The following is a 21,792-nucleotide window of genomic DNA, read 5'->3' as shown; positions in this document are numbered from 1 at the left end:
TTATCATGGGAGCTAAAATCTTGTATTCCTCTCTTTAATTCTGGAAGAGCGGGTTCGTGGGCAGGGTAAGACGGTTTGGTTATGGCGCCATCTGCAGGACTCTGGGAAAATGAATTTCAATGCTGCCATCCTCTCGCTGGGCTCTAGAAATTGACCTCAGGCTTATTTTAGCAATTTAAGGAAATTAATTTTGGTTTTAAAATAGAAAGAAGTCGAAAATTTCAAGACACGTCCTGGAGTTTGAAAAGTGTTTTGCTGCTCTCAAAGTATATTTAAATACCAAAATAAGATGCAGAAACTTCCCAGCTTCTGAATATCCCAAGCGCACATAGAAAATTTGACTAAGGAATAATTTATTCTTGAAATAATGGAATAAAATATGCAATATTCCTGGTTTGTCACTTGGTCCTTGGGCAGCCCTTACGACATGAAAAGCACTTGGCAAGCTAGTGACATCTACAATTACAGTGATTAAGCATCCTCTCGGATGCCCCACATCAGGACTGGTCACTGGAGCAGACCAGCTCATTCTCCAAGCCTCTATTTTATACCATTTTTGTAGAGGGTTAAGTGTTCTTTGCAAAAGTTCAACAGCCTGGCGCATCAACGTGTGTCTAAAGGGTTGTTTCAGAGATGGGAAATGTGACGATTATATCCAGTTTCTGCGATTAGCAAATGCTTCTTAAAGAGTCAGTTGTTTGATTTTCTTCAAAACATGTTGACTTGACGATTATCATGGAACTTAAAATTAAACTGACACAATACACTAGATATGTAGGCCCAATGCTGTGTTCAGAATTGTAAACATAAAAGATCACATGGTGCCATGTCGGGGTACTGATCACCTGTGGACTGTGGATTGTGTCTGGCTGTCCCACTGTGCTGTGGACATTTCATCCTGTCCACGTTCACAGGATGCAAAGAGGCGAACCTCCTCAGGACCATTGTTGGTGGAGAAACACACTTGTGTATTTCTGAATTCTCTGTGGTCAGATGATAAGTAGGGACAAAAATACTCAATGAAGTTGGAGGGAAAATATTCCTCTGCCATCTTTTTTTAGTAGAAACAGCATTTACTCCTTTGTTACCTTCTGAATTTTGAAACATGTGAATGCTTCTCATGAAAAACTAAATTTGAAATTTAAGAAAACAATTTAGGTCTTATGGAATTGAGTTTATGTAATATACTCAAAGAGAAAAGTAAAGATGCCCAATGTGAACCATATAAGAATGGAAAACATTTTAGACCCTTTAATAAGAAAATTACCAGGGCATATTTTGTTTACTGGAAAAGAAGTTAGCCAGGATAATTCTAGCCTCAAAGTAGAATGTCTTTTTAGATGTTTATGTCAACTAACTTCCTTCTCTCTCTTCCTCGCTTCCATCTTCAGTCTCGTTCTCCCCCTCTCCCCCGCCTCCCCGTTCTTCTGCTCCCCTTCCTCTTATCTATGTGGAATTGTGTAAGTCCCCTTAATCTTAGAACTTCCTAACAAATGTAGCATAGAGCACAGGTAGGCACACTGAAACAACAAATTTTTGACAATTATTTTCTTTTTTGCTTAACAAAGCAAATTGCCAGCAGTAATTAAATTCTGCAAAACTATGAATGAATTCCATGCCTTTTGATGATTAAGATAGGTCCAAACAACCACACTAGCCATTTTTGTCCCATTACAGTCACAGCCATAATTCAGGAACAGTATTTAGCGCATCTGGACAGCCACTGAACCCAGGTGACTCAGAACTAATTACTAATGTCAGTTTATCACCGACTTATTCTCTTGCAGCTGTGCTGTCACGTCCCTGATGAGCTGGGGGCAGGGAGAAGGACCCCTGACATCTTAGGCTGTTCGGTTCATTGCTATGTTCCTGTTGCATGTGGATCCCCGTTGGCCAAGGGTGCTGGACTGGAGGTACCAGACACACGTCATACGGTACTGGCTGGTGGGGTGGGGCGGGAGGGTACTCATCATTGGAGTCACAGGATGGCCTGTAGGACACAGTGATGAGAGTGATGGGGAGGGAGGCTGCTAGGTGCCCAGACTGCCACCTGTCCTGGGAATAGGCAACCCTCATTCCAGGAAGAGATGACTCAGAGAGACAGTGGCCAAGAAGGAGCCCTTCCTCCCCACGCCTCCCTGATCAGCCCTCTGCCAAGTTGGCTTCTTTGCTTGTCTGTGAGCGCCACAAGGAGCCTGTCTTGTGGATGCCGGGTCCTCAGCCCCACGCACTGGGCTCCACCTGCCCCCAGCAGGCTCAGTCAGGGTTGGGTAAAGGGATGAATCCATGAGTGAATTGATGAGTCAACCCTTTAAACCTAAGGGACTTTATGGATTAGCTCTTCCTGGGAGCATCTGAATTATAAAAGAAAATTCTTGGGAGTAGAAATAATGAATAATACAGAAAGAATTCCTCCACCATGGTGGAATTTCAGGCAGCTATGGGGAGACGCTGGGGCTCAATGTGAGAATCATGTTGTGTTTAAGCTGTAATTTAACAGGGGAAAAATATGTTTTGAGATACCTAATCATTGGTCTTTATCAGATTTTTAGAATATAAAGTCAGTACGTTTTAAGAGAGTTCTACTTTGTTCCAGGACTCCAAAACATACTTAAAATTTAATGCATTTTGGAAATACAACCAAACTGTCGTCTGTGGTGGGTGGGACGGAAAGGACGGCTGAAGGACACGCCGTCAGGCAGGCATGTTTGCTCTGATTCTAATTTGCAAAATCCAGGGAGGACAGGCCTTGGTGGCTGCTGTGGCTGTACTTCTTACCATTCTTATTTTTCCTCGTTAATGACATCGCTTTGCTTTTCCATTTTTTAGTCTTTATCCTAATATTAGACTATTTTCTTCTAATAATAATAAAACAATCATAATACTAGAAGGAACCATTTATTGAGTTCTTTCTCTGGGTGGCTCTGGGCCTGGGGCTTTGCAGTCTGTGCTCCGTGGGGTCGGTGACCAGGAGCAGGGGCATCACCCCAGTCACCCAAGCTCGTTAGTAACATTCAAGTTCGCAGACTCGAAGAATCCGGGCCCCGCCCCAGACTCCAGTGTCGGAATCTGCATTTCAACAAGATCCCTTTAGAGGTGGAGAAGCCCTGCCTTACATCAGTGATCTCACTCAATCCTAACCCAGTGAGAGAGGGGCGGATGCTCTCACGCTCCTGATGAGCAAATCTCAGCTGATTTCAGTTAAGTAACGGTTCTTGCTCAATGGAGGAGCCTGGATCTGAAGCCCCAGCTCTAGGGTGTCACCAAGGTCTCCTTCCCGCCCTCCAGTGTGTTGTGTCCCTTTCCAGGACAAAGGAACCTCCCTAGAGTCCCCCATGACCACATCTGCTCCGAGGATCCTCACAGCGTGTCCAAAGAAGTTCAGCATCCTGGGTCTGGAAGCCAAGGCCCTCCCGATCTGCCCCCTAGCCCCTCCAGCCCTGCCTCCTTCCAGTTGTCAAAGCACGGGGACCCTCCCCTCCAGGAGGACAAGTCACTGTTCCTCCATGTGTGGTGTATTTTCCCGCCCTCAGTCAAGTTCTTTCAATACAGTGGTGGCTCCTGAATGTTTAGAAGGGGCTTGGGCAGAGCCATCGGCCTGGAGTGGGGCTCTGAGGGGTCCTGAAGCCATGTTTACATAGCCTTTCTAGGTCAGGTGAGTTGTCTGTCTCGAAGGGTGGGATGTGGGGAGGTCAGCTGAAGGTGCTGGGGGTTGATGTTGAAATCTGACCATCCACCAAGCTCAGCCTGGCTACCCTCTTCATACGCCCACCCTCACTGGGTGGGCCCTTCCTGGCCCCCTCTCACTCCCACAGTGGGCCTCACTCATGGTTCACACAACATCCCACCTCATACTGCTGTTATCTGCTGGGTGTGAACCCCCCTTCCAGACTGCAACCATAGGAGGGCATGCCTGCCCACCCCACCCCGCCCTGAGGTTTGTCCCAGCAGCACCTTGCACTGGCTCAAACTGGAACAAATGGAGCCACTGTGCATCCTCAGAAGATGACCATAAAGAATCCTTGTTTTAAAATCTGGTGTTTAATAGAAAATTTGAAGTCTAGTAAGGCCAACAGATCAGGAGACGACTGCCATTGAAAAGGTAGTTTATTACTCACCATTCCCAAGAGAAGGGGCATGCCATGCCACAGGAAGCCACATGGGGAAGCACCAGGGTTGGTCAGAAGGTGGGGGAGGGGATGTGGGCAAGAGCCTTTATCGTGGTTTCCACGGAAGGAACGGGTGAGGCAGGACAGACAGGTTTAGGATTGGCTAGTTTGAATAATTTCAGGGGGCTCTGCGGCCGAGGGGCTGTCCCCACTTGTCTGGTACGTGGCCCTGGGGTGGACTGTGGCCTGGAGTGTGAGAGTCCAATGAAGGAGGTGGTTGGGTATGAGTTCTGGGTTGGTTGGTTTGCATTTGAAAAGCACACTTGGGGGCGAGTTGTTTACTGTCTCTAAGAATTGGCTCTTTCTGGGGGCGGGGGCAGCCCCTCCAGGGTCAGTCAGCAAGGCCCCAGATGTCAAAGCAGCAGCATAGAGAAAATAGAAGACGTGGTTAATACAGTCCTAGACCTTTAGAACATCTCTCCTGTTACGGATGTTCAGCCGAGCCAATACAACCTGTATCAACCTGTGTCTTCTCCCAGCATCTGGCTTCTGGACTATCCCCCAGAGCTGGATCAGTTGGGCTTGGTGAGGGGGTCAGATAGAAGACTCACAAGGATCAGAATGTGCGTCTCCCCACCGCTCCACTGTCCTCTAGGGAGCTTTGGATGGTCACACGCTGGGAAGACCAGTGGGCTCCTGGGGAGGTGCTCTTGTCATGGAAGCAGGTGTCCTCTCTCAGTGTGTACGTCTGTCATGTGCTGGGGACAGTCTTTCCAGGCGGCTGGGCTCCAGGAGGGGTGGGACATTTCCCATAAGGCAGAGGGTCTGAGGCTGGGGGGCAGCATGCACGTTGCTAACCCATTGGGGGCAAGAGACACACCTTGAAAAAATATGTATACTTTTTAGTTCAACTTTCGGTAAAAGGTACTTTCTGATACAAGTACTATGATATTCACAATTTTGATCCTCACGAGCAACCCTGAGAGGCAGAAAGGGCTTTTATTACCAGTTCCATTCTGAGGTGAACGCAAAGCTCGGTGAGGTCTGTGTGTCCGCCAAGGAGAGCCGGGGGGCCCATGCAGGGCGCTCTCCTCACCATACAGCCGCTGGGGAAGGAAAAGACGAGGACATGAGCCTTGGTCCAAATGCTCTGGTTTTCAGTGCAAAACACCCTCCGGCTCCAAAAGGAGATAATTTTGCAGGGACTTCGGCAATGGTAGCAGGGGTATGAGGTAAAAGCACTTTTTGCCAAATAATTTCCGTATGGCACAGCGGCAGAGATGCTGCAGACAGCGTGGGGTGTGGGCCAAGGCAAAGAAAGACTTGTAGAAAGGCTGGTGCATCTGAAAGGAAGGTGGGTGGAACATCAACCTGTGCACATGGAACCAACAGACATTTCTGTCCTAGCAGAAGACCCCCTATTGCACAGTCAATCCTTTCCACGCTACCTGATACCGGATATAATCCCATTATAGGGGGAAGCACCGTTTGGATGAAGCATCCTCCACCAGGAGGGTCTGTGTACTTTTCTAAGGGGCAGTTCTTGCCAAGTCTGAGAGAACTCCGTTTTGGGTGATTTCAGATAATATAGGTAATCTCCTCGAATTCTGCTCTGCCCTAGCTCCTCTGCTCAGCACATCTGCTGTTCAGTAATGTGCATGGGACTCAAGTCAGTGAAACACGAGGGGAAATCTTCCAGGAAAAAAATGTTCTCTTTCTCAGTCGACAGCCACCTGTGGACTGTGTTGTGCACAGCTGTAGTGCCCACAGCTGCCTGGTCATGTCTTAAGCTGTAAGCAGATGAAGGACACACAGGAGCCAGAACCTCTACCGCCCACCCTTCTCTGGACACTGGTTAATGGAGCCCTGACATTCCTCAAGCCAGTGGGGGTCAACTCTAATAACAGGCTCTCGGCTGCGTGATTACTGAGCCTCCAGGAGAAAATTAGAAATACTCCAATACGCCCCCAATTTCCCTTTCTCTTTCCATCTTCAGATGGTTTATACTAACTTGGATATTAGTACAGAACTCCACCCACGGGTAAGCAGAAACAGACAAGGATTTTGTACTCAGGGGGAAGGAAGGGCAGCTTCCTTACCTGAAACACTTCTTCGGGAATCACCTCCTTCCAGGACTCCGACACGCGGAGTTGAGGGTAGGAGTTGAAGAGCACCTCGATGACGGCAGGGACTGGCGCGCAGGTCTTCAGCACCTGGTGGGAGATGGGGAGACGAGGTTCAGGCTGACTGGGTTGGGGTCCATGTGGGGAGAGGGTAAGGAGATGGGGGTGTATCTGGATCCACCCACTTCTGCCACTTCCTGGCTGTGTGACCTCCTCATGCCTCAGTCACAGGGAACAAGAGCAATCACAGTAACGGTACAACAGGGTTGCTGGAGGGCCACAGGGGTTCACAGATGAGCACAAGGCAGCGCTCTGCAAGGGGCCATCTTATCACTATGGAAAGTCTGGGCAAAGTGCTACGTGTTCAAGTTCCCAGGAGGAATGTGCCGCTGGCTCGGCAGGCTCTCTTGACTTCTGGAGAGCTGCTCAGAGAAAGGGAATGCGGTTCTGCTGGGAAGAAGTGTGGCCCAAGGCTGGTGTTCCCAATCTCTTACCTCAATTTTCTAATATGTCGGGAAATTGGGGGAGAAGAATTGCTTGGCTGTTGAATTTCCTCTTGACTTTGCCTTTTCATTTTATTTTCACAGTCCCCACTGGCAAAGGATTCCTATTTTCTTATTTGCCAATTTATAATTCAAGTCCATCAGCTTCATCATAAAGATGGGAACAAGTCACTGTTTTTTTGCTGAGGAAGATTTTCCCTGAGCTAACATCTGTGCCAATCTTCCTCTATTTTGTATGTGAGCCGCTGTCACAGCATGGCCACTGACAGATGAGTGGTATAGGTCCATGCCCAGGAACCAAACCTGGGCTGCCGAAGTGGCGTGCTGAACTTAACCACTAAGCCACTGGGGCTGGCCCACAATTCACTTTTTAAAAATAAGCTTTTTGTTATGGAGAAATTTGAATGTACAGAAAAGTAGACCAAATGGTATGATAAGTCCCCATGTACCCACCATCAACCCATGGTCAATCCTGCCCCATCCACACCCTGATCCCCTCCTCCTACTATTATTTTAAAGCAAATTCAATGTATCCTGTCATTTAAACTGTGAATATTTCAGGGTATCTCTTAAAGGACCCTTTAGAAGAAACATAAACACAGTATCATTATAATAGCTGAGAAATTAAAAATAGTTTCTTAGTATCATCTAATATATAATCAGTGTTTAAATTCACAAATTTCTCTTAAATGCCATTATGTTAGAAAAAATAATTTATTTGAATAAAAATCCAAATAAGACCAACACGATGAGATTGGTTGATATGTATTTTTAGATCTCTCTTTTTTGTTTCATGTGATTTACTTGTTGAAGAAACGGGGTCATTTGTCCTAGAGAGTTTCCCATGGTTGGGATTTTGCTGACTGTATCCCTGTGGGGTTTTTGAACATGCTGCTCTTTCTCTGCTTTCTGTAAATTAGCAGTTGGACTTAGAAGTTGATCAAATTCAGATTTGATTTTGGGGAGGGACAGGGCAACATCATAGTTCTCTGCTCTTGAGGTTTAAGATTTACCAAGTGTAAAATTGTTCTTCTTATTTCTTGGTTGAGAAAACTGAGGTCAAATAATTTTTCTCAGATCAGGCACCAAATATCTATGGCAGACAATGGTCAGAGCCAAAGCAAGCCCAGCCTGACTGTGCTCACTGAGGCTCCCTGAACACAGAGTCACATAGAAAAAAGTGTTTAAATCACTCAGTTGATTGCTCCTTTTACAACTTGCCTAGCTTCTTTCATATCTCACACCCCTTTAAAATACAGAAAAGCAAAATAAAAAAATTAATATTTCTTTGTTCAGAGATAACTACTATTAACATTTTGTGTACACTGTTTTATGCATTTAGACAAAAATTAATATATATAACAAAAAGGGCTAATGCTTTGCATATTATTTTGAAACTTGATTTTTGTTCCCTCAAAAAAGATTGTGAACAATTCAAATATTATAAATGAGCATTTTAACACCATTTTTAGTGGCCATATATTTTTATGAATGTATCACAATGTATTCAATGAATTAACTATTGTAAGTTGCCTCAATATTTTTTGATATTATAAACAAGGAGCATCCTTGAACATAATTCTATCTCCTTCTGCCCCCAACCATTCTTATTTAGATACTTACAATGAATTCCTGGAAGTACAATTGCAGGGTCAAAGAGTACGTACATTTTAACTTTTAAAACATACCACCAAATTGTAAGTGTGTAAAGTGGTACACTTTTTGGAGACTTGGGTATAAAAGTGTCTCTTTCTCCCTAAGGTAAACCATCTCATTAATTATTTAAATTTGATATGCAGTATTTACTTTTGGTTGACCATTTGTCTTTCTTCTTTTGTGAATTACTAAATTATGTCATTTGCTCATTTTTCCTATAGTGTGTTCACTTTTTTTCCATTGATTTGTAAGTACATTTTATTTATTAAAGTTATTGTTCAGGTAGACAGTCATTTTTGCAAATAATGATTTTTTCTCATCCTCAATATTAACATTTCTTATTTATTTTTCTTGTCTTATTATATTGGCTAGAGCTTTATAATTCAATGTTAAATAACAATATTGATGGCAGGCATCATCATCTTATTCCTAATTTTAATAGGATTGTCTCTAATGTTTCACCATAAATATAATCTTGGATATTAGTTTCACATAGATACTCTATTCTAAGTTAAGGAAATATCTTTCTATTCCTAGGTTACTACAAATTTTAGGATTTAACTTAATTTTGGGTTTTTCTTTTTTTTTTTTTAATTTTATTTATTTATTTTTCCCCCAAAGCCCCAGTAGATAGTTGTGTGTCATAGTTGCACAGCCTTCTAGTTGCTGTATGAGGGACGCGGCCTCAGCATGGCTGGAGAAGCAGTGTGTCGGTGCACGCCCGGGATCCGAACCCGGGCCGCCAGCAGTGGAGCGCGCGCACTTAACTGCCAAGCCACAGGGCCGGCCCCAAATTTTGGCTTTTTCTAACCAAGTTGATACAAAAAGATTTTCCAATATTGACCCATTTTTGCCTTCATAAAACAGACTCTATTTGGCTATTCTTCTGAATATAATGGCAGACTCAATTTGCTAAGATTTTTGCATCTCTTTTAATAACTAAATTTGGTTTATAGTTTTAGTTTTTTGAGCTATTATTGTCAGGTTTTAATATCCCTTTATGTTAATTTAGTAAAACTATTGGAGAAAATTTCTATCTTTTTAATACTCTGGAAGATTTTAAAAAGAAGATAATTATTGGAATTAAGAAGGCATGATAGATCTTGCATTTGATATTGTCTAAGTCTGGCCTTTAGTTGCAGATAATAACTTGATATTTTCAATTTCTTCCCGGGTTTCACCAATGCAGTCTCCCAGCAGCAGGGAGAGGGAAGGAGAGTGAGGCCAGAGGATGTATTCGCTTGGCCCCTCTCTGCTTCTGGTACATTTGGTTTTGATTTCATCTTGAATCAATTTTGTTAGTCTATGTTTTCCTGCAAAACAATCTTCATTTTAAAGAAATTTAGCACTGCATATGTATCAGTCAGGACTCCAAGAGGAAACAGATGCACGTTCCATATAGGATTATTCCAAGAGGGTTTATTGATAGAGGACTGTATCCTCCATCAATGTCAATGTCACGTTACATATAGGATTATTCCAGGAGGGTTTATTGATACAGGACTGTATCCTCCATCAATGTCAATGTCACGTTACATACAGGATTATTCCAGGGGGGTTTATTGATACAGGGGCTATTTAGCCAGGTATGAGTGCAGGGGAACTACAGGGGACAGTGAGGCTGGTAGCAGAGCTATTTCCACCTCTGGGCCTGCAGGGTGGCGAGTCGGGTGGGCTGTCTTACCAGGAGCAGTGATCCTTGGTGGAGGACACACAGCCAGCTTGAAGCAGACGAGGCAAGTGAATACATCCTCTGACCTCACTCTCCTTCCTCCCCCTGCTCCTGGGAGACTGCACTGGCAAAACCCAGGAAGACAGAGGGCCAGTTGCCTTGTAGAGGTGTCCATGCGGGTGGAGAGTAAATCTGGACAGGAGATATCGCCACTGTATCTAGGAATAAGCACCCCTTCTCATTTGAAATTCACTGTAATTGTATTTCCAATGTTTTTTCATGTTTAGTCTTGTGGGAATTTTGTCTATTTTAATTATTTTTGTATATTTTAATTATTTTTTTCAAGGAATCAGTTACTGGATTTTGTTGATCAGTTCTCTTTAAAAATATTCTAATCCAATAATTTTTGCCTTTATCATTATTAATCCCTTTCTCTGGGATTATTGATCCTTTTCTCTGGGATTATTAATCCCAGATTATTAATCTTTGTTTCTCTTTCCAACTCCTTGGATTGACTGCTCAGTTAATTTAGTAACATTTTTTTCCTTGAGTCATAATAAAAGCAACTTTTAAAATGGTATGGATTTTCATTGAACAGAGGTATGGTCATAGCCATAAGTTTTGAGGCACAGTGTTCTCACTGTCTTTCTTTCTAAAATAGTCTGCAATTAAATAACTATTGGTGTAGTAGTTATTTAGGAGTGTGCTATGCAATTTTCAAAATGTTATTTCTAAAAATGAACTTTTTACTACTAATTTTCTAGTGTGTTGCAGTAAAGCCTTAAACAATGTTTCTTTTGGAGCACCAGAAGTTGTATTCTGTTTGCAACGTTCAAAGTTCAACATATGCTTGTCATATTTATGATTTGAAGCTTCAATACATTTTTTTTGGCCCACTTGATCTGTGAAAGACTGAGAAATAAATCAAAAATCACCTAGAATGATTATTTTTCAGTAAGTTTCTCCATTTTAACATAATCTTAGTTGGCACATAAGGTTCATAATGGTTATCTCTTCCCTATGGACTGTATCCTCTATCAATGTCAAATAAATCTTCTCTTCTCATTTTGTGCATTTCCCTGGAATTCGCCTATGTTGCGTGTTGATGTCAACACATCATTTTATTTTTAGTTTGTTTTTGCTAGAATTACCTCTGCCCACTCTTTAATTTTAACCTTTTGTTTCACTTTGTTTTAAAGTGTTTGAGAGTCTGTATCAGTAATAGAGTAGTTTAAGAAACTTATATTTATTGTTATAAACAATCTATTTGGTCTTATTTCTATATCTTTTTATTCTCTATGATTTTTTATGCTTCTTGTTTCCTTTGTTGTCTGATTTATGTTATACAGGTTTGCATTTTCTTTGTATAGATCTTTTATATTTTGGAAGTATGTATCATTTAAAATTCGACTAGTGGTTACCTTCAAAATAAAAAATATTGACCTACATTTCTCTAAATATCTAAATAGTAGCTTTTGTGTTCTAGATGTGCCATTATCCCTTTTCTCACATCTCTCATAACCAATAATTCTTCCTTCTTAAAAACATCTGGAGTTTTGGTTCCAGATTATGATTATTATGAGATTATATTTTATGTTATATATCTCCTTTAGAAATAATTTTTGGTATTTGCAGTTAGTTTTATAACCTGCCTTACAGTTACGTGTCTCTATTTTAACCGGGTCATATGCTCACCCTCTGTCCTTTAAGCCATTCATTCCACAGATATTTATCAAGCTCCTACTAGAAGCCAGGGATCGTGTTGAGTCTGTGTGATACAATGGCAAGCCCTGCCTTCACAGAATTTTACTGTCTCAAATAATACAGTCCCAAATAATAATAATAATATACAGGTGGCACGGTACTATGGTGGGGGAATCACAAGGTGCCAGAAATGGCACCTAACTCAGACCTGGATTTGCAATGGGGTGGTGAGTTTGTCAGGGAAAGATTTCTGGAGGAAGTGACCTTCCAGCTAAGACCTGACTATGGAGTAGGAGTTATACAAGGTTTGGAGTATTCTGAGGACAAGAGTGTTTTGGGTGGAGAAAACATCTGCCAAACTTGGGAGGTGAAAAGGAACCAAAAATGTTGGCTGGGGCATGAGTTTGACATGGGGAGTAGCGAGAATAGACTGGCGAAGCCATGATAAGGAGGCTGGACTTTATCTTGAGGGCACGGGGAGTTATGAGTGGAGGAGTGACAGGATCAGGTTTCAGTTTTAGAAATATCACAATGGTTGCAATGTTGCGAAGAGTGTAGAGGGGCCATATTGGAGGCAGAGAGCCCAGCTAAGAGGATGTTTCTGTAATCTAGGGGAGAGATGGTGGTGGCCTACACTCAGCTGGTGGCAGTCAGGAAGGAAAGAGGAGAAAGATTTGGGAGATATTTAGGAGGCAGAGTTGAGAGAATCTGCAGATTGAGTTTCCCATTCCTGAGATAGTCTTTCACATCACCTCTTTGTCAACTTTGTACTTCCATCCCATTTGGTGTTTAGCCCCCACCACTCCACCCAAACTGCCCTTGCCAAGAGCCACAACGATCTGGCTATGTGTGGTGGTCAGTGCTCTGCCTCCTCTCACGATGTATCAGCCCGTCTGACACAGTTAGTCACGTCCTCCAATTTGACATGTTCTTCACTTGGCTTCCACTCTCTTATTTCTTCACCTCCCTCATTGGTTGCTCCTACTCAGAGCTCCTCAGCTGCTCTCTCATCTCTCTGTCTTCTCTATGTTGGAACGCATTCAGTCCTCATTCCTCTTCTCCATGTACTCTCCCTCCCTGGTGATCTCATGCAGTTTCCTGGCTTTAAATACCAGCCATATGCCACTGACCCTCAAAAGTATATCTCTAGGTCAGTCAAATCTCTTGCTCTCAAACTCTGGGCTTGAATAGCCAGCTGTTTACTTGATATCTGCACTTGGCTGTATCTCACACTTAACATCAAAAACTGAACTCCTGAACCTCCTCCAGACCCCAAACATGCTCTACCCATAATCATCCCCATCTCAGCTGATGGCAAACCCATCCTTCCAGTCTCTTAGGCTAAAAGCCTTGGAGTCATCTTTGACTCCTCTCTTTCTCTCACATCCCATATCCAATCTGTCAAGAAATCCTGTTGGCTTTACCTTCAAAACATATCCAGAATCAGACCATCTCCCTTGTCCACACCACCATCATCCCTCATGTGGGTCATGGCAACAGCTTCCTAACTTGTCTCTCCACTTCTCTTCTCCTCCTCCTCATGTATTTTCTCAGCATGGGGGCCAGAAGCATCCTTATAAAATGTTAGTCAGCTCATACCACTCCTCTGCTGCAACCCCTCCCATGGCCCAAGTCATTACAATGTCCTACAAGACCCCAAACCATCTGCACCCCCCCCACTCTGATCTCATCTCCTACTGTCCCACCAGCTCTCTCCACCTTCAGCCACACTGATCCCTTGTTCCACTCACAGGTCGAGTCCACTCCAGTCTTAGGGCCACAGACTGGCCGCTCGTCTGCTGGACTGCTCCTCACCTGGACATCTGCATAGCTGATTCCCTTACCTCTCTCAAGTCTTTACTCAAAAGCCACCCACCCTAAGTACCCGACTTAAAACTGCAACTGCCTCCTGCCCTGTTTCATCTCTCTGTAGTCCTTATCATGTTATTGGCCTGTTTATTCTGCTCATTATTTAATGTCTGCCTTCCCCATCAGACTGTAAGCTCCAGGAGGACAGGAATACTTTTCTCCTGATCTGTTCACTCATGTATCCTATCATCTAGTATGTTGCTGGCACATGGCTGGTGCTCAATAAATGTTTGTTGGATAAATAATCAAATAAATAAAAGTATGTTTTTTCTTTTAAAAAATGCATTAGAAAGGCATGTCTTATGAGCCCTTGATATCTGAAAGTGTCTTTCTCTTGCCATCCAAATGAAAGCTATCTGAGTCTAAAATTCTAGTGTCTAAACTTTTCCTTTAAAGATCTGTAGATGATATTTCATTGTCTTATGATAATATTGCAGTAGAAAAATCTGAGTCCAGCTTGATTTTTATTCCTTTATGAATAACTTGTTTTTTGCTTGGGGATACCTTGCAAGGTTTTTCCATGCCTTTTTAGAACATTTTTGCTGGAATGTACATAGGAATGTGTCTCCCACCATTGATTTGCAGAGAACATCCATTTTTTTTTTTTAATTTTTGTTTATTGCAGTAACATTGGTTTATAACATTGCAAAAATTTCAGGTGTACATCATTGTACTTCTATTTCTGCATGGACTACATCATGTTCACCACCAAAATACTAATTACAACCCATCACCACACACATGCACCGAATTATCCCTTTCACCCTCCTCCCTCCCCCCTTCCCCTCTGGTAACCACCAATCCAATCTCTGTCCCTATGTGTTTGTTTATTGTTGTTATTATCTACTACTTAGTGAAGGAAATCATGCGGTATTTGGCCTTCTCCCTCTGACTTATTTCACTTTGCATTATACCCTCAATGTCCATCCATGTTGTCATAAATGGCTGGATTTCGTCGTTTCTTATGGCTGAGTAGTATTCCATTGTGTATATATACCACAGCTTCTTTATCCATTCGTCCCTTGATGGGCACTTAGGTTGCTTCCAAGTCTTGGCTATTGTGAATAAGGCTGCAATGAACACAGGGGTGCATGTACCTTTGCAAATTGATATTTTCAAGTTCTTTGGATAAATACCCAACAGTGGAATAGCTGGATCATATGGTAGTTCTATCGTTGATTTTTTGAGGAATCTCCATACTGTTTTCCATAGTGGCTGCACCAGTTTGCACTCCCACCAGCAGTGTATGAGAGTTCCCTTCTCTCCACATCCTCTCCAACACATGTTGTTTCCTGTCTTGTTAATTATAGCCATTCTGACGGGCGTGAGGTGATATCTCATTGTAGTTTTGATTTGCATTTCCCTGATAGTTAGTGATTTTGAACATCTTTTCATGTGTCTCTTGGCCATCTGTATATCTTCTTTGGAGAAATGTCTGTTCAGGTCTTTTCCCCATGTTTTAATTGGGTTGGTAGTTTTTGTTGTTGAGATGCATGAGTTCTTTATATATTTTGGAGATTAAGCCCTTATCAGATGTATGGTTTGCAAATATCTTCTCCCAATTGTTAGGTTGTCTTTTCGTTTTGTTGATGGTTTCCTTTGCTGTGCAGAAGCTTTTTAGTTTGATGTAGTCCCATTTGTTTATTTTTTCTATTGTTTCTCTTGCCCGGTCAGATGTGGTGTTTGAAAAGATGCTGCTAAGACCGATGTCGAAGAGCGTACTGCCTCTGTTTTCTTCTAGAACTTTCACAGTTTCAGGTCTTACATTCAAGTCTTTAATCCATTTGGAGTTAATTTTTGTGCATGGTGTAAGGTAAGGGTCTACTTTCATTTTTTTGCATATGGCTATCCAGTTTTCCCAACACCATTTGTTGAAGAGACTTTCTTTTCCCCAATCTATGTTCTTGGCTCCTTTGTCAAAGATTAGCTGTCCATAGATGTGTGGGTTTATTTCTGGGCTTTCGATTCTATTCCATTGATCTGTGTGTCTGTTTTTGTGCCAGTACCATGCTGTTTTGGTTACTATAGCTTTGTAGTATATTTTGAAATCAGGGAGTGTGATACCTCCAGCTTTGTTCTTTTTTCTCAGGATTCCTTTAGCTATTCGGGGTCTTTTGTTGTTCCATATGAATTTTAGGATTCTTTGTTCTATTTCAGTGAAAAATGTTGTTGGAACTTTGATAGGGATTGCATTGAATCTATAGATGGCTTTAGGAAGTATGGACATCTTAACTATGTTAATTCTTCCAATCCAAGAGCACGGAATATCTTTCCATTTCTTTGTGTCTTCTTCAATTTCTTTCAGAAATGTTTTATAGTTTTCGGTGTACAGATCTTTCACCTCTTTGGTTAAGTTTATTCCTAGGTATTTTATTCTTTTTGTTGCAATTGTAAATGGGATGGTATTCTTAATTTCTCTTTCTGCTACTTCGTTGTTAGTATACAGAAATGCAACTGATTTTTGTATGTTGATTTTGTATCCTGCAACTTTACCATATTCGTTTATTACTTCTAAAAAGTTTTCTGGTGGATTCTTTAGGGTTTTCTATATATAAAATCATGTCACCTGCAAATAGTGACAGTTTCACTTCTTCCTTTCCAATTTGGATCCCTTTTATTTCTTTCTCTTGCCTGATTGCTCTGGCTAGGACTTCCAATACTATGTTAAATAGGAGTGGTGACAGTGGGCATCCTTGTCTGGTTCCTGTTCTTAGAGGGATAGCTTTCAGTTTTTCACCATTGAGGATGATATTAGCTGTGGGTTTCTCATATATGGTCTTTATTATGTTGAGGTACTTTCCTTCTATACCCATTTTATTCAGAGTTTTTATCATAAATGGATGCTGGATCTTGTCAAATGCTTTCTCTGCATCTATTGAGATGATCATGTGATTTTGTTCTTCATTTTATTAATGTGGTGTATTACGTTGATTGATTTGCGAATGTTAAACCATCCCTGCATCCCTGGAATAAATCCCACTTGATCATGGTGTATAATCTTTTAACGTATTGTTGTATGCGATTTGCTAGTATTTTGTTGAGGATTTTCGCATCGATGTTCATCAGTGATATTGGCCTGTAATTTTCTTTTTTGTGTTGTCCTTGTCTGGTTTTGGTATCAGGGTAATGTCAGCTTCGTAGAATGAGTTAGGAGCTTCCCCCTCCTCAATTTTTGGAAGAGTTTGAGAAGGATAGGTATTAAGTCTTCTTTGAATGTTTGGTAGAATTCACCAGGAAGCCGTCTGGTCCTGGACTTTTATTTTTGGGGAGGTTTTTGATTACTGTTTCGATCTCCTTACTGGTGATTGGTCTATTCAAATTCTCTACTTCTTCTTGATCCAGTTTTGGAAGGTTGTATGATTCTAAGAATTTATCCATTTCTTCCAGATTGTCGAATTGGTTGGCATATAGTTTTTCATAGTATTCTCTTATAATCTTTTGTATTTCTGAGGTGTCTGTTGTAACCTCTCCTCTTTCATTTCTGATTTTACTTATTTGTGCCTTCTCTTTTTTCTTGGTGAGTCTGGCTAAAGGTTTGTCTATTTTGTTGATCTTTTCAAAGAACCAGCTCTTGGTTTTATTAGTTTTTTCTATTGTTTTTTTGGTCTCTATTTCATTTATTTCTGCTCTGATTTTTATGATTTCCCTTCTTCTACTGATTTTGGGCTTTGTTTGTTCTTCTTTTTCCAGTTCCTTTAGGTGCATTTTTAGATTGTTTATTTGAGATTTTTCTTGTTTGTTGAGATAGGCCTGTATCGCTATAAACTTCCCTCTTAGAACCGCTTTTGCTGTATCCCATAAATTCTGGCATGTCGTATTTTCATTTTCATTGGTCTCCAGGTATTTTTGATTTCTTCTTTGATTTCTTCGTTAACCCAGTCGTTGTTCAGTAGCATTTTGTTTAATCTCCATGTATTTGTGGCTTTTCTGATTTTCTTCCTATAGTTGATTTCTAGTTTCATACCGTTGTGGTCAGAAAAAGATGCTTGGTATTATTTCAATCTTCTTAAATTTATGGAGACTTGTTTTGTGGCCTAATATGTGATCAATCCTGGAGAATGTTCCATGTGCCTTTGAAAAGAACGTGTATTCTTCGGTTTTGGATGGAATGCTCTGTATATATCTACTAGGTCCATCTGTTCTAAGGTGTCGTTTAAGGCCAATGTTTCCTTATTGATCTTCTGTTTGGATGATCTATCCGTTGGTGTAAGTGGAGTGTTAAAGTCCCCTACTATTATTGTGTTACTGTCTATTTCTGTTTTTATGTCTGTTAATAATTGCTTTATATATTTAGGTGCACCTACATTGGGTGCATAGATATTTACAAGTGTTATATCCTCTTGTTGGATTGTTCCCTTGATCATTATGTAATGCCCTTCTTTGTCTCTTTTTACAGTTTTTGTTTTAAAGTCTATTTTGTCTGATATGAGTACTGCTACCCCAGCTTTCTTTTCATTGCCATTTGCGTGGAGTATCTTTTTCCATCCCTTCACTTTCAGTTTGTGAGTGTCTTTAGGTCTGAAGTGAGTCTCTTGTATGCAGCATATATATGGGTCTTTTTTTTTATCCAGTCAGCCACCCTATGCCTTTTAATTGGGGCATTTAGTCCATTGACGTTTAAAGTAGCTATTGATAAGTATGTACTTACTGCCATTTTTTAACTTTTTTTTTTTTTCTCAGTGTTTTAGTAGTCCTTCTCTGTTCCTTACTTCTTCTATACAGACTTGATGGTCACTTTAGTTTGACCTCTGTCTGAAAGCTGTACTCTTTAACTACCCTCCTCCCTCCTTTTATGTTTTTGATATCATATCTAACCTCTTTTTTGTGCATTTGTATCCATTACGTTCTAATCGTGGAAATAGATAATTTTTCCTATTTGTGGTCTTCTCTCTTCCCCTTAAATCAGTCCCTTTAACATTTCTTGTAACACTGGTTTCTTGGTGACAAACTCCTTTAATTTTTGCTTATCTGGGAAAATTTTGATCTCTCCTTCCATTTTGAACGATAACCTTGCTGGGTAGAGTATTCTTGGCTGTAAGATTTTTCCTTTTAGCACTTTAAATATATCGTGCCATTCTCTTCTAGCCTGTAAGGTTTCTGCTGAGAAGTCAGCTGATAGCCTTATGGGGTTTCCTTTGTATGTAACTTGACATTCTCTTGCGGATTTTAGGATTCTCTCTTTATCTTTAATTCTGGACATTTTGATTATGATGTGTCTTGGTGTGGGCCTCTTTGGGTTTATCTTGTTTGGGGCTCTCTGTGCTTCCTGTACCTGGAAGTCTGTTTCCTTCCTTAGGTTAGGGAAGTTTTCATCTATTATTTCTTGAAATAGATTCTCTGCCCCCTTGTCTCGCTCTTCTCCTTCCGGGACACCTATAACACGGATGTTAGTGCGCTTGATGTTGTCCCAGAGGTCCCTTAGACTGTCCTCACTCTTTTTAATTCTTTTCTCTTTTACCTGTTCACCTTGGGTAATTTCTTCTAGTCTTTCTTCCAGCTCACTGATCCATTCTTCTGTATCCTCTACTCTGCTTTTGAGTCCCTCTAATGAGTTTTTCATTTCCAGTATTGTATTCTTCATTTCTGATTGGTTCTTTTTTATATCTTCCATTTCTTTGTTGACAGTCTTTTTTTTTTTTTTTTTAAAGATTTTATTTATTCAGTTTTTTCCCCCCAAAGCCCCAGTAGATAGTTGTATGTCATAGGTTCACATCCTTCTAGTTGCTGTACGTGGGACTCGGCCTCACGTTGGACGGAGAAGTGGTGCCTCGGGGCGCTCCCGGGATCCGAACCCGGGCCGCCAGCATCAGAGCGCGCACACTTAACCGCTAAGCCACGGAGCCAGCCCCTCTTTGTTGACATTCTCACTGAGTTCATCTATTCTTCTCCCCAGATCAGTGAGCATCCTTAACACTCTTAGTTTGAACTCTCTGTCAGGTAGGTTGCTCATTTCTGTTTCACTTAGTTCCTTTTCTGGGGTTTTGTCCTGTTCCCTTACTTGGAATGTATTCTTTTGCCTCCTCATTTTGCCTCTTTCCCTGTGCTTGTGTCTACGTATTAGGTAGGTCAGCTACGTCTCCTGCTCTTGGATAGGTGACCTTATGTAAGTGATGCCTTAGGAGGCTTCCAGTGTGCTTTCCTCAGTTCTCAATGTTCCAGGGGTGGCCCCTATGTGGGCTACGTGTGTCCTTCTATTGTGGCCTGTTAGCTCTCCCTATAGGCGCCCAGGGAAGGCTGAGTTATGCTCCCGGCCAGCTGTTGTAATGCTCAGCTGCTTGTAGTTGTTGTGGGCCCTTCAGTCTCTTTATCAGGTGTGGGGAGCCCCAGCACAGTTGGCTGTAAGTTCTAATACCACATTTGTGTTGCAGTATTTCTTTTAAGTGAGTAGGCCCCCACCGTGGCAGGTTGTTAGGCTCAGGGCCTTAGAATTGCTGTAAACCTCTAGCCTATTAGGTCTCTTGTCAGCTCTCTGAGGATTGCAGCTGGGTGGGGCTGGCCTCAGGCACAGGAGCACCCAATTGTTTCAGGCTTTGGAAGGTGGGGCAAACCTCCTATGTGGGTCTTTGAAAAGCACAAGTCTTCTGCAGCTGACAAGCCCTGCCGCCCAGAGGTCCACACACACAGTCAACACAGTCCTGCCCCGTGTGAGCGCCCCGACCTCCCCAAGCGGACCCAGTCTCTCCACGGCGGGAGCCCCACACACTCCGCCACCACCCCACACTCTCCACCCGCTCCTTGTGCACACCCTGCCCTGCTCAAGTCAGCTCAGTTGCCAGGCTGCAGAGAATCCAGTCACCAATCTATGCAGGCCAACAAGTTGCCTGAGGGCTTGTTGTTGGGTGGGGCCAGTCTCTAGGGTGGGCTGCCTGCCCTGGCTGAGCTGGATTAAATCGGTGCTCTAGCGGGTGGAGCAGACCCTGGGCTAGCAGGCCTCAGGGAGAACTCCAATGGCGTCTGTGTCAGCACGCTCACACCAGGCCACAACAATGGCCGCCGCCAATGTCCCAGTCCCTGGAGAGGTCTCACCCCTCACCGAGATGCACTCAGGGCCTATTAGGTGAGTCTCTTGTCACCGAAGCACTGTGCACCTTTCTTTCTGGTGATTTTAGGATGCTTTCTGGAAGGGGTGAGTTTGTGCGCGGGCCCTTTAAGAGCCAGTTTTAGTTTCTTTGTGAACCGGGTTTTCTGGGGGTGCTCCCCAATGCTTTAGTAGCAGCAAAGTCAGATATTATGCCGCTGGTCTCGATTGTGCTGGGTCCACAAAATGCCCACAGTGGGGGCGCTCCCCGGCTCAGGGCCCCGCACCTCCAGGGAGGGTGCGCACCTGTGTGCTGCTCCCGGCAGCGGTGAAGCTGACGGCTTGTGCAGGCGGCGTTTTTCCTCTCCGGAAGGGAGTCTCTGCCTCTTCCACCCCAGTTAGGATTGTCCGTTGCTGCAGGAGTTCCCCTCATCCAGTTTTCAGCTCTGTCTCAGGGGTAATTTTTCCACGAGTAGTTGTAAATTGGCTGTGTCCACGGGAGGAGGTGAGTTCAGAGTCTGCCTACGCCCCCATCTTGACTCCGCCCCCCGAGAACATCCATTTGACTTCTGTAAGTTAAGACTATTAGTGCAGCTAAGTTTTCTTCTAGTATATCTTTGATGATTATTTCTGATCCATTTGTTCTAGGCTCTTCATCAGTAACATCACTTATCTGTGGGTTGGCTCTTTGCTATCTGTTCTTCATGACCATCACTTTCTCTTTCAGTTTCTTGGTCTTTTCTTTTTGCACTTAAAAAGAGCTTTTACCATTAGTCCTTTATAGTGGACATTGTGGTTGACTTCCCAACACTCCAAATGATTAATTTAATCCAATCACGGTAATTTCATCCCCCTTGCCATTTACTCATTCAGGGAAGGGCAGGTTTAAGCCAACTAGGGCCAATGAAACACAAGGAAGGCCTTCCTCAGGGCTTCTAGAGAAAAGCAACTGGATATGAACAAGGAAGCTGGTTGGGCCAGTTGTTGCTGGAAGCCACCTTGTGACCAAAAGTAGAGCCATTTTGAAGGCAAAGCTAACTCACTGATGTTGCAAAGCATCTGGTTCCTTGATGACATGACAGACAAAGAAACAACCAATCCTGAAGCCAGCATTTCCTCTGCACTTCTTGTTGTGTGA

General features: G+C 42.5%; 1 protein-coding gene across 2 annotated transcripts in view; it reads right to left on the bottom strand.

The window, feature by feature from the left end:
• Nucleotides 1–5,266: 5,266 nt before the first annotated feature.
• The window catches only part of ASB18 (ankyrin repeat and SOCS box containing 18), a 70,435-nt gene continuing 53,909 nt past the window's right edge, over nt 5,267–21,792 (bottom strand). For both annotated transcript variants that reach the window (XM_087424522.1, XM_087424523.1), the window contains 2 exons: nt 6,209–6,322; nt 5,267–5,452 (listed from right to left, as the gene is read on the bottom strand). In XM_087424522.1, coding sequence (XP_087280648.1) covers nt 5,267–5,452; nt 6,209–6,322 — 300 coding nt within the window. The remainder of the gene's footprint in view (nt 5,453–6,208; nt 6,323–21,792) is intronic.

This window comes from Ceratotherium simum, chromosome 37 (assembly GCF_057802395.1).
Source record: "Ceratotherium simum simum isolate JZ-2026a chromosome 37, ASM5780239v1, whole genome shotgun sequence".
NCBI lineage: Eukaryota > Metazoa > Chordata > Mammalia > Perissodactyla > Rhinocerotidae > Ceratotherium > Ceratotherium simum.
Note: the sequence above shows the minus strand (reverse complement) of the source record. Positions and strands in the feature narration are given on the sequence as shown.